This window comes from Macrobrachium nipponense, chromosome 7, assembly GCF_015104395.2.
Source record: "Macrobrachium nipponense isolate FS-2020 chromosome 7, ASM1510439v2, whole genome shotgun sequence".
In the NCBI taxonomy this organism is placed as follows: Eukaryota; Metazoa; Arthropoda; class Malacostraca; order Decapoda; family Palaemonidae; genus Macrobrachium; species Macrobrachium nipponense.
This window is the reverse complement of record NC_061109.1, coordinates 11,564,213-11,578,103: the sequence shown is the minus strand read 5'-3', so window position 1 is coordinate 11,578,103 and position 13,891 is coordinate 11,564,213. Positions and strand designations below refer to the sequence as shown.

The window sequence follows — 13,891 nt, the reverse complement described above, 5'->3', positions numbered from 1 at the left end:
AAGGTTGTAGCTATTCTAATTTTTGAAATATTTGCATATAAATCACGATAAATAGAAAAAAAAACCATGTTCGGTCGGTCTTAACTTTGACTCTACCGAAATGGTCGAAAAACGCATTGTAAGCTAAAACTCTTATATTTTAGTAATATTCAATCATTTACCTTCATTTTGCAACAAATTGGAAGTCTCTAGCACAATATTTCGATTTATGGTGAATTTATGAAAAAAACTTTCCTTCCCTCCGCGCGCGGATTCTCCGCCATAAATCTCCGAATTGCGTACATCGAATTCTCGGAAAATTTGCTCCATTTCATATTAGACATTTCATAGAGTTTTATATATGAAAATGTGCGCAATTTCATGTAAAATAAAAAGAAAAATATTTGAAGGTTGTAGCTTTTCTCATTTTCGAAATATTTGCATATAAATCACGATAAATAGAAAAAAAACCACGTTCGGTCAACTTTGACTCTACCGAAATGGTCGAAAAACGCAATTGTAAGCTAAAACTCTTACAGTATCGTAATATTCAATCATTTGTATTCATTTTGAAACAAATTGGAAGTCTCTAGAACAATATTTAGATTTACGGTGAATTTTTGAAAAAAAAAAATTTTTACGTCCGCGCGTTACGAATTCGTACATCATTTTGTGATATTATTTTTCCGGTGTTGCTTTTATTGTTTTACAATGTATTATATATCAAAATGATTGCAATTTAGTGTACAATACAACGAAAAAAAAAAAAAAAACTCAGCGTTTACCGTTTTTTGCACAGCGTGATTTTAATACAATTATGTATGAATTTTTTTTTTTCACTACCATATATCGCATTATTTACATATGATAATGATATTATTTTTCATTTCTGATGATTGCATACTAAACTTCAGGCAATGACAAAAAAAAGGAGCCAAAAATGAACTCTTAATCTTAAAAACTAAGCGCGCTGTGATTTTTTGAAAAAATTATTTTTCCCGCTTCCGCGCTCACTCAAAACCGGCTCCGGTATTCGGGGGAGTTTTTTATTTTTACCGCTTCGGCGTTTAAGGGTTAAGTTAATTAAATAAGAAAATGTGCTAATGAAAAAGAAGTGAATAGGATATCATAATAACAGTAAAAAGAGGTGGAAGTCTTTGGAAGTAACCAAGCACCAATGCTTTCAGCAAAGGCACATGGAAATAAAGCCTCACTTTCCAAGCTAGTGGACATGAACTGGGCATAAACAGTGGGACCTCTCACCTTCAAGAACGATCAACATGCGCAGTTGGAAACCTTCACAAAAAGGCTCTTTATGAATAATGGGTTTGGGAGAAAACCAATTTTTTTTCGTATTTTGGCTGAGTCCCTTAAGTAACTAGGTAATAACTCTTCATGAAAAAGGGATTTTGACGAAGGAAAAATCTATTTCTGGGCAAGGGCTCGTGTCGTCCAGTGAAATATCCTTTTAGTTCATAATTTTAAGGTAAATATTGCTAACATTACCAGAGAAAAAACCAAAATGGAATGTCAGAGCATTCTGACTCGCTCACCCTATAAAAAGAGGGTGTCGGTATGGTTTCTGGGGCGAGTGAAACCACTACCATGGGCCTCTTGTCAATTAGATCCCTCCTTCACAAAATCGCCCTGCTGGAGAGAGCTGTTACACAGCCAGCATCAGCAACTACTACTACCAGCGCTCCCACGCCAACACCAGCGCCTCTAGCGGCCATCCTTGAATGTTAGAGAACCAAACTTGGGCTGAAGGTTGGGATCAATAAAAAAAAGGGGAGGATTTCACTGGGCGACACGGGCCCTTACCCAGAAATAGATTTTTCCTTCGTCAAAATCCCTTTTCTGGGCTCAGCCCGTGTCGCTTCGTGAAATAGTACCAGAGAAATGGCCACAAGCTTGTTAGAAGCTAAATAGTACAAGGAATTAATAAATAACGAAATACAAAAGATGAATATAATCTTAAGTAAAAATACAAAAGTTAGCGAATATACACTTAAATTAACTTAAATTAATTAGATTAGTAGTCTTATGATTAAATAACAAGAGATCATAAAAACTAGAAATATGCTAACTTATAATTTAAATTAGGCAATGAAAAACATATACAATTGTGAGTATTCCTAGCATTAAAATAAGGAAAACATCACGATATAGCCTTGGCAACTAAGGCTCAAAAAGGGGGGGTGAACCTGGTGGCAGGATCACAGGAAGGATGTTAGTGAGGCAGGTAGAAAGGAGATCTGGATCTACGACTAAACTACTTAGGCAGTGTCAGTTTCCGCTGCCACTGCTGGAAATTTTAGAGATTCTAAGGATTTCAGGTAGTGACGTCTGAATACTGTCGGCGACTTCCAGCCTGTATAATTTTAAGATCATCAAAATTCATGTGTTGGAAATAGTTAATTGAGGTGGCTACTGCCCTAATGTCGTGGACTTTGGGGAACGAATCTGTGTTGGCTTGTTTAATAAAGTATAAGATCTGTTGTCTAATTCCTTTTAAGGAAATAGTGCCACCTTTTCCCTAGTGAATAAGGGACCTGATGATCTAGTAGATGTCCTTGAGAGGTAGGCTCGTAAGGTCGTTACTGGACATAGAGAAGGGTCTTGAGGAAGGGAGAGTATCTTCCAAGGAGCCCATCTCATTAAAGGATCTTCATTTTTGGCCAAGAATTTTTGATCTGGGGAGAGGAGAACTTCTCCTGATGGGAGAAATTCTATATGGCCTGAGTCTCTAGAGAGAGCCGACAGTTCAGATACTCTGGCTCCTGAAGCCAGACTTAAAAGGAAGTGTTTTCCTTAGGAGAGATATGTAATTACATGAATCGTTGTCAGTATCTGAAGCCAGTCTGAGACCATCATTTAGGAACCATGAAACTGAGCTAGGTCTCTCTGTTGGTCTGAGTCTAGCACAAGCTTTAGGAAATATGGACGAGAAATAAGAATCTGTTAAGTCTATTTTAAAGCCAAATTGAAAGATTTTCCTTAAAGCTGACTTATTTGAAGTAATCGTACTGGCTGCTAAACCTTTTTCAAATAAGGATCTGAAGAAGGAGATAGCCAGGTTAGTAGTCATGGTTCGAGAATCCGTTTCCTTCAGGAAATTTGCTAGCTTTTTAACAGCAGCATCATATTGACGTAAAGTTGATTCTCTTTTATCTGATTCTAGGAAAAGGATGTTTTGAGGATCAATGTTTGCATCTCTTTTAGCCGCGAACTTCATGAAGTCCATAAAGTTAGGGTTTTGAGAATTCCTGAGGAAGCGAACACAGTCCTCATTTGTACTGGCTGAGACAGTTTGGGATTGGGAATCCGTTGAGGCCGGAGACCCAATTCCAGAAGTAGTGGGAACCAGTTGCTCTTGGGCCAATCTGGGGCTACTAGAGCAACTTGTCCTTTGAAGGTTGTTCAGGACCTTCAACAGAAGATTCACAGGAGGAAAGATATAAACTTTCTCCCATTGATTCCAATCTATGCCCATGACGTCCGTGGCATAAGCCAGAGGGTCCAGGTTGGGAGCCACATAGCATGGGAGCTTGTGGTTCGATTGTGATGCGAAAAGATCCACCTGGAGGCCTGGGACCTTTTGGCATATCCACTGGAATGAGCGCCTGTCCAGAGACCATTCCGATTCTAGAGGAACTGAACGAGACAGGGCGTCTGCTATCACGTTCCTTACTCCCGCCAGGTGAGTGGAGGATAGATGCCATTTGTGCTTGGTTGCTAGTGAAAATATGGCTATCATGACATGGTTCACATGACTTGATTTGGATCCTCCCCTGTTGATGCAGTGTACTACTACTGCACTGTCCAATACCAGCTTGATATGAGAATTCTTGGCTGGTAGAAGCCTCTTCAATGTGAGGAACACTGCCATGGCTTCTAATACATTTATGTGAAGCTGGCGGAACTGAGGGGACCAAGTCCCTTGTACTTTCTTGAATTGAGAGTAGCCTCCCCACCCGCTTGGAGAAGCATCCGTGTGGATAACCAACACCGGAGGGGGAAATTGAAGAGGCACTGATTTGGATAGATTCTTGACCTCCGCCCAGGGGCGGAGCTGGAGCTGTTTGCGGAGAATCAGCAGGATGGCTGACAGCTTGTCCCGAGACTTGATGTTTGCTCTCGAGCGCCAGACCCGGTTTATATCTTTCAATTTGCCTTCAGTAGAATGTCTGTAACTAAGGCAAACTGGAGAGAACCTAGGATCCTTTCCTGGTTTCTCCTTGATGTTTGTTTGCACTAGAGGAACTGTTTTGTTGCTTTGGCTATTTCCTTCCTTTTGGCCAACGGAATTGACAGAGTATGGGATTTCAAGTCCCATTGAATGCCAAGCCATTGAAAGCGGGAGTCCGGCGTTAGCCTGGACTTTGACCGTAGCTTTGTGGCATTCTTCGACTGATGTTGCCCAGATGAGCCAATCGTCCAGATACGCTACTACCATTATCCCCTGAGATCTTAGTTGTTGAACTACTGACTCTGCCATCTTCTTGAATACCCTGGGGGCCACGTTGAGCCCGAAGGGCATCACCTTGCAGGAGAATGGCTGGTTTCCTAGCCTGAAGCCTAGGTACGGGCGGAAGTGTCTTGCTACTGGGATATGATAGTATGCGTCTATAAGATCGATAGAGGTGGTGACGGCCCCACGGGGAAGTAAGGTCCGCACATGCGAGATAGTCAGCATTTTGAACTTGTCGCAACGAATGAATAAGTTTAGACGGGACAAGTCTAAGATTATTCTTCATTTGGTTGAGCCTTTCTTTGGCACGCTGAACAAGCAACCTTGAAACTTTAAATGCTTGACTTTTGATACTACCCCTTTCTGAAGTAGTTCTTCGGCATACTCCGTCAGTTCCGATGTTGGTCTCTGAAGGAAGGTCTTGGATGGAGGGGGACCTTTGATCCAGCTCCATCCTAGTCCTTTGGACACAATGCTTTGTGCCCAGTTGCTGAACCCCATCTGTGGCGATAGAGGAACAGTCTCCCTCCTACCTGAAGGTTCTCACTGACTTTGGGGCAGGTCGTGATCCCCGTCCTCCCCAGAAGTGCTTGCCCCTGCTAGGTGTTCTTCCGCCACCTCTTTGACGAAATGAACCCCTAGCCCTGCTACCTCTTCCAAACCTGTTAAAGGGTTGGAACGCTTGCCCTTCGAAAACCGGATTGAAGGCCGGTGAAACCGCAAACGAGGTAGAGGGTTGGTTCTGGGACGTTAGCAGTAGGAATGGTTGAGCCTGACTCTTCGAGGTGGAAGGTTGTACCACCTGAGAGACCGGTACTGCTTGTACCACTTGTTGTTGCTGGGAAGCCTGGAAAGGTGTGAATTTTGCTAGGTCTTCTTCAACTTCTTTGCAGAGGAGAGAGAAGGTTGCATGTTTCCCTTGAGGCTCGATAAGAACCCCACCGGTACTGCTTGTACCACTTGTTGTTACTGGGAATCCTGGAAAGGTGTGAATTTTCTAGGCTTCAACTTCTTTGCAGAGGAAGAAGAAGGTTCAGGTTTCCTTTTAGCCGATAGACCCCAACGGACCTTAAGGCTTTGGTTCAGCCTAGTCGCTTCGTGCTGAACCTCATTAACCAGCGCTTCTGGAAAGAGGTCAGCACCCCAGATAGTAGCGGCGAGCAGCTTATTAGGCTCATGGCGAATAGTCGCCTCTTGCAGTACATGCTTCCTGCAATTCCGCCGTGCGACTACGAAGTCGTATAGGTCGCACTGCACAGTATGGGTCTGTGCTTTAGCTAGTAGCTTGAACAGAGGTTCCGTGCCGTATGTTACTGCCGCAACCTCTGTCATTACTAGGGCGTTTAACGTCCTCCCTAGCCTGGTCCTGGCATCAAATTCGGCTTGAATTAGATTGTCCGGGAGCCTAGGAAGCCTCTCGCTAAACTGTACTATTGCACAGTCCGGCTTGAGTTTACCTACCGTGAATGAGGATGGTAGGTCTGCCCAAAGGTCTTCGGTGCTAGGGAGAAGAAGGGATGTTGGCTCGGTTTCCCGGAGCTGCGGCATAGGCTCGTCTTTCATGGCGGCTTGGAGAGTCAGCTCCGCTAACTTTGTGGTGAAAGGAATAGGAGTCTCTTCATCCGCCACAAAGATAGTAAAAGGGCTCTTAAAAGCCTGGAGCTTGGTGTTGACGCAGTCCCAGTCATCCAAGCTCCTCAGCCATTCCCTTTGGGCCTGATCCCGGCTGTAGATCACAGTTTCCTTGGGTATCCTGTCCTCCCTTCTCATCGCCATCTCTGTAAGACGGGCATAAGCAATGAAAGTGGCTGCAGATTGGCGGGGTGGAACTCAAAGTCTTCTAATCTTCGAGTGCCGCAGTCCGGTAACGTCAACATGCGTCTTGAACGGGGCATATGACGACACTCTCCATGGAATGTTAGGTGTGAAGGGAGGGAGAGAATCATAGTCCGGCATGGCTTGAACCGCCATACCAGGGCTGTGGGAGGACTGTTGCAGGGTTCTCCCCCCGAGACCCGTCATGAGATTCTCTTGGTTGGTCAGTCTCTCCGAAATGTTTCGAATCGACTGACCGGACTCCTCAAAAGACGTAGAGATGTGCGATAACATCTGCTCGAATTTGTCTTGCACCAGGTTCCCGACAAGACTACCCATCTGCTGCATAATATTTGCAGCAAATGCGTCTGTGTCAAAAGGAGCCGGGTCTCTGGACACTGCAGGAGTCTTGGGGCGTGCCCCGGTAGAGGTCGAAGGCTCAGGATCCGTAGAAGCCTGGGCCTTATCCTTGGAGGATTTGCCTCTAGACCCTTTCGAATGCGAAGAAGAAGAGGACTTCGCTTTCTCTGCTCCGGGGTGGTGAGCCGGAGTCTTATTAGATGAGGAAGACGTGGTCTTTTTAGATGCTGTCTTCTCAAGGGTCTTCAACTCATGCTTCCCTTTCACTTTAGGGATAGCCTGAGTGGACTTCGGTCTAACCGAAAGTTCACTCTCTGAAAAGCCTTGAAAAGAGGTAGAAGAAGGAACAGGTGAAGAAGATCCAGAAGGACCCAAGGGAAGCCCTTGAGCCCCCAACAAACTTGCCTCATCTAACATACTACCTGGATCACCTACCGCCATTGGTTCCAAGTTGAGGTCTAGGGTAGCCACGTCGTTTGCGATTTCGGGGTTGCTCTGGGCCGCCAGCGCCTCAGCCACCTGAAGCTGAATAGTGGAGATGTACAGCGCCGCCGCTGCCGGGTCGACGTAGCAAGCGGCCTTGGCTCCAGGGAAGAGGCGGAGAGCCATATTCTTATCTAAGATATATGGCTGCTCCTTCGTGACGTTCTTGCCGAACCCGCCAACTCAGGCCTTCAGGGTGGTCGCTGCAGCGTCCTTCACGGCGGTAGCCTGGAAGAGAGGGTTATTGTAAGCCCTAGAAGGGAAGGCTAAGCTTGATGATTAAACATATAGTTCAAAATGTCATTGTACCTCTCGTAGGAGTACATTTATATGGTCAAATTATATAACAAATAGATTCCAGTATAAACTTACACCGGAGGAGAATTGCTCTACAAGGTCATAGCAAATAGAGCATGCATGCTTCATGGTGCCATACCGCTGTGTCCCCATAGCGAATGGCGCAGACGGCGTGGGTCCTGCAGACCTCGTGTCCACAGGGGTCCTGAAGTACGGCGTTACAGCCGGACTCCTGGCAGTTGGTAGCCTGTAAGTGGACAGATACATGAGTATCAACACTGGTTAACAGGACTAGCCCGTTAAGAGATATAACACTCCGCTATATGCCGGAGTGGAGAAATAGGTGTTAACCTTCTCCTGTTCTCCTGTGGTGGTGAGAGTCCCGTAGATCTGGTATGCTAGTTAGAAAAATCCGGCACGCCGGAGTAAGGAGTTTCACCAAACTAGCAACCAGTTATACGCCGGGGTGGGTACAAGAACGGCGGGGAGGAACGAGAGAGTGTTAACCCATCAATGAATAAACCAAAGCAGCAGGAGCATAGCTCCGCCATAGAAAAAACTCGCAGGCAGGAGGAGAACCTGGTTGGTGAGCGGGCACTCCACCGGCTAGCGGAATTTTCAGCACAAACACTATAGATAATACAAAAACCAATGATAAAATGCAAGATAAATAAAATAGAAGCATGTAGCAGAGCTCTTCTCCATCACCCCCTGATGGTGGAGCTGGTGGAACCAGCGGAGCCCGCCGCTGGCGCGGTGGGTGAAAGGGGGTGACCGGGGTAGGAGAGAGAGCGGCAAGGGACCCAAGGGGATCCGAGCACGATCGAGCTAGGTGGCCATCCCAACCCGAGCGCACCCAGACACCCCCGTGGAACCCAGGGTGAGAACGGTAGGACAAGACAGTCTCAGAGTACCCCCACTCTCAAGGCTCCCATATCCTCTCCGAGAAGAGAGGAGGAGGGGAGCGAGCCCGGGTGTTGCCATGGCAACGTGAGCGAGCGGTACGTGCCTCCCCATCCCCCGTAGGGGAAAGGGAGGCAGGGAGGGGTGACTGAGCCGGTGGCTCAGTGCGATCGCCTGGTCCACCGTGAACGTGGTAGGGCCACGTGGACGGATAGGCCCCAGGTAAAAGAGATAGCCTAGGCTATCTCTAACCGTCTCAAACATGCAATGTAAAATAAACATAAAATTTTATAATAGAAAGGAAGGGAATCAAAAGTAAAAGAGAAAGAAATGTCTTAGAGAAGCTAGGCTAACCAACCTAGGAACGGAAGGCGCCTAACTACTCGGGACGTAAGAACGGAGGGCAACGGCCTGGGTGGTAAGACTAAAGAGAAGGACATGCGTCCTAAATGCCTAACAGACCTAGACAAAGGCACATGCATGCATGAACAATCGAGCTGGATTCCCATAAAATAGAATAGCAAATCTTGCACAACACGAAAAAACTTAACATAAATACTGCACAGAAATAGCTACAATGGCATGGGAGACCGAAGGAGCTGAATAAGTAAATCTTACACTGATGGCGAGCACGGGTGGTGCGAGCTTGTGATGCCCATGTCGTAGAGGGCACCGTCATATAACCTAAATAAAAGCGGTAAAACGGGCCCTAACTGGCTAAAATTACGTGAAACACTCAGGCAGTACTTAACTTAGTTGCTGCAATAGCTTGAAGCTCCATCACGAAAAGATAATCCAAAAAAGCGATAGCGAAAAAGCACAGCAAGAAAAAACACGTGTGTGCGGGATTCTGCTAACAGAAAGGATGGCCGCTAGAGGCGCTGGTGTTGGCGTGGGAGCGCTGGTAGTAGTAGTTGCTGAGCTGGCTGTGTAACAGCTCTCTCTAGCAGGGGGATTTTGTGAAGGAGGGATCTAATTGACAAGAGGCCCGTGGTAGTGGTTTCTTCACTCCGACCCCAGAAACCATACCGACACCCTCTTTTTATAGGGTGAGCGAGTCAGAATGCTCTGACATTCCATTTTGGTCTTTTCTCTGATAATGTTAGCAATATTTACCTTAGAAATATGAACTAAAAGGATATTTCACGAAGCGACACGGGCTGAGCCCAGAAATAAGAAAATTAGGTAAACATTTACCTAAAAAAAGTTATCCTACTGCACTTATGTTAATTTCCTGTTCATGCACATATTACCTCTATTACCCTCTACATATCAAATACAGAAAACTACTTAACCAAAACATCACAACCCAACAGACTTTGAGTATCTGTTTAATATAAGGCAAAGAAAACTAAAACTTTAGTAAATATGATCACATCACCTCCTAAAGTTCAAGATAGGTTCTAGATATCGATGGGATGTTTGCACTAAACTTAGACGTCTATCCCAACTTTCAATCAACTCGTTTAGCTTGAGTGGCTGCTGGTGTCCAAGATTGGCTCTCAACTCCGTTTCCTGGCCTGATAATCTTAAATGACTTTCAGTTGTTAGCTTCAGTTGAAGTAAGCCTGATACAAGTTCTTCCAACTCAGTTAGCATGTGCAACCTAAAATCAGAAATAGTTAAATAAATAAATAAATTACAAAGAGATCTTATGTTCCATTAATACATTAAATATTTTGTATACCTACCCATTAGACAGAAAATGTTAGTACTACAGAGCAAATTTTTATGAAAAATTAAATGTCAAAAACTTGTCACTGGTACAAATCATATTGTACTGTAAACATACCAAAGTAATAAAAATGTTAATAAATATTGTACTGCAAAAGCTTTACCTTAAAATATACGGATATGCCCTCTGGTATGCCCATTTCTCCATGCTAGCTGCAGACATTGGAGTCATGTGCTGTGATCTAAGCTTTCGCAAGCTATTTTGATAGCCTGCAGCATCCTGAGCGCGAACAGCTAAAAATACCTGTCCAATTCCTGTTCCCCAGGACAATTGACTAGATCCTTTTTCCATTAATGTTTCCAGCTGGTTCCACTGACCGAGTCGCCAGGCTGCCTCAACACGGTAGTCACTGAGTGATGATTCTAATTCTGGTCTAGATAAAAAAAGAAAAAAAATTGAAGTGTACATCTACCATTTCATACACAAATAAAAAAATATCCTGCAAAGAAATGGAAGTTACAGTCCAACCTCTTAAATCAAGCACTCCATGAGCCACAAACTCCCCAGATTCCAGGACTTTAATGACTGAGGCTTTCTATGGAAATACACAGTTTATTTCCAACAAAAACCTTGCTTTCCCCTTCTCTGTTACTGAATACAGCAAAAACTCATCATCACTGAAAAGTATTTGTTAATCCAAATACTAAGCTAAAAAGAAACTATTACTGGAGGCAAATTTAGAGATGTTTTTCTGCATTCAGTAACAATAATGAAGGATAGTTGATAAGTGATATGGAGAAGCTCAGCAAAACTGAAATTTTATATGGTTTTTTAGGATCATTAACTTACAAAAGGTTTGGGTATATTATTTAATGCTACAATTTATAAATTTAAAGTATTGAATTTGTCAATGCCCAAATATTAATTCTTTGGGGACAATTGAGTTGAAACAGACTAGTGGTATAGTCTTTTGCACTATAACCTTACTTTCAACCAACCACCCTAAGAGACACTAGCCCTCTTCCTATATTTGGTAAGTTCATACTGAGTAAATAAGTTTGAAAAACCTCTTTGAAAAAGGTACAGTTTGAAAACTAAAAGGGGATAAAAGCCTCTCACGGCCTCTCTTCTTCTTTGATACTTCACTATACTGTGTCAAATAACAAAAAAGCTCCTCCAAAAAAGTTCACTCTTTACCTAATGAAATTATCCTTTCCCTTGATTGAATCTAAACAACTACTTAATGTTCAGAGAAGGATATTTTCTTTCCATATCTTAATAAGATATATTACACAAACTTTACTGAGAGCTAAAGAATGGTATTATTAAATTCTACCCAGAAACATTTCTCCCTGACTATTTAAAATATTAAATTAGCAGAAACTATTAAAGAACACAGTATCGACTGGTACTGACATACTTAAAATGGAAAATAACACCACCACTAACAAAAAAAATAACTAAGTAGGGTGTCCCCGTTTATCGGTGATCAGGTTTTATGGCACTTTGTCTAGTACCAAAATGTGCCAATTTCCAGTTAGAAAATCGCCGCTTTTCGGTTATGGGCAATTTTCGTTTATCATTAAGCCATCAGAACGGAACCCCAGCTGATAACTGGGACTGCCTTCTATAAAAAGGTTAATAAATTTATTAATAATAAAAATCATAACTGAATGAAGAACTCTCTATGTTACACAGTAGCACTTGGTGCGCCTGCACCAAAGGTTCAGCAAGTCTTCAGCTACCAAAATAACTGAACTCTCCATTTGTTTGCCTTAGCGAAAATTTTGTTCCCCAGCCTTCTTGTTTATTGCACTGGCTATCATCTCTTTTTATAATTTTAGTACATCCTTACCTACTTTACAGTGGACCCCAAATATTCGCAATACAGGACTCACAGATTCACAAATTTTTCTATGGAACAAAAGTACAAATAATTTCACAGAAAATTTGCCTACTCAAAGATTTTTTATACTATTATTACTATATATTCAGTAAATGAAGCCTATTCATATGGAACAAGCCAACAGGGTCCATTTACTTGAAATTCAAGCTTTAAAAGAATATGGTGTTCCTTAGGAAGAAGTAAGAGGAAGTATCAAACGGGCATTCCTCACCTATCAGCAGCATTAGTTAACTTAATGATGCTTTGGTTTTAGGACAATTGGCCAACAACAAAATTAACCAGCTTGTCAGCGACAGTAAGCAATTTCTGGCATTGATAAGCGGTGTACTAATTTTCAAATATTAACATTAATGTAAACACAGCAAAATATGAATAAAAAGTATTTTCTATAAAAAATTCACCAAACAAAGCACAGAGCTCGCAGGAAAGAAAATATTACCCTTATCTACTGCATATGTTAACAGAAAATGGCAAAACTTGAATACTATACTGTATGAAAGAAAATGTAAATGCCTAAATATAGGGATAACTTGAATAGATTTTGTCTTGGTAAGAGTACATAACAGTTATAGGTGTGGTCACGCATACCTAAAAGCCATACTACGTATATATTTTCAAGGGTAATGTTGTAAGATGACTTTGAAATAATATGTAAAGTGTTTTAGAATGGGATTTTTTTGTAGAGCATATCTAAAATATTTGTTGATTATTTTAATTTTATTTTTATGATTAAATACATTTTTATGATAAAAGATTGAATATTTTTTAAGTATTAATATAAGTTAAGTATACAGTGGAACCCCTGTATTCGCGTTCTCTGGATTTGCGGACTCACACATTCACGGATTTCTCTCGGGAACGTTTCCCCGCATTATTCGCGGAAAATTCGCGCAGTCACGGTATTTTTCTATGAGAAATATCCACAAATTCCTGGTTGTGTGATCAATTTTCATCATAAAATGCACTTTTTGAGATAAAACTATTAAAAAAACCAAGTATGAAAATTTTTAGTGGTTTTTCTTGAGTTTTAACTAACAAAATAGGCTGTTTTTAGCATTTTTATAGGGGTTCCAAACATTCGCGGATTCTAACTATTCACGGGGGGGGGTCTGGTACCCATCCCCCGAGAATACGGGGGGGACCACTGTATCTTAGTTTTACCAGACCACTGTTATCGGCAGGGATTCCCTTCTTGGCAGGGTGCTAAGTGAAAACCGCCATTAACCGAAAATCGGTGCTTTATGGCATTTACGGCACTGATAACCAGTTACAGGCAGCCCGCGGTTAACGGCGCAATCGCTCAGCAGCGAATCGGTTTTACAGCTGTCGTCAAAAATATTCATTAAAAAAATAAGGCTTTTTAAGGTACTTTTACAGCACAATTTTCGGTTAACAGCGCCGCTAGCGCCATTATGTCTAACGAGTACATACATTTGTAGAAATACCGTGCAGCCCATAAAGGTTATGCAAAAATATTAAAAAATTTATAGAGTGTTATTACATAGGTATTAGGGTAAAATTTAGCTATGGATGTGCGATTTATAAATATTCATGCTTTTATATTTAAAATGTGAATGAAAATGTATTACGTATAGGGTATTTACATTTCTGCACAGAAATATGATACAAAGGCAACTTTTGAAACTGTCCTTCACGTTATCAAATACGATGTTTTTTCATGTTCGTTCTTGTAAGCCGCCACCTGCCGCTCTTCCATAAAAATAGAGTTAAAAAGGATTTTGACGGAGGAAAAATCTATTTCGGGGGAGAGACCTGTGGTGAAAAGGTCCTTCTTGCTTCTTTTTCTGATATAAATAGTTTTCCAAATATACCAGAGAAAAATTTAGCATTGGTTATGCAGAGGTTACTACCCTCGCACGAGCTACCCCTGGGCGTCGTGTATAAAGAAAGAGCGTGTGAAAGCCAGTATCACAGGTCGTCTACCATTTAGATTATTCCCCATCAACATCCATGTCTAAGGTGCGCCGTAACAGCGGTTTCG

The 13,891-nt window shown here is 42.4% G+C and overlaps 1 protein-coding gene across 1 annotated transcript in view; it reads right to left on the bottom strand.

Annotated features, from left to right (window-relative positions):
• Positions 1-13,891, bottom strand: part of LOC135217537 (serine/threonine-protein kinase atr-like) — a 796,062-nt gene that overhangs the window by 91,567 nt on the left and 690,604 nt on the right. Inside the window, 2 exon segments of the mRNA XM_064253504.1 lie at positions 9,690-9,914; positions 10,147-10,416. Of these exon segments, the coding sequence (XP_064109574.1) occupies positions 9,690-9,914; positions 10,147-10,416 (495 nt within the window).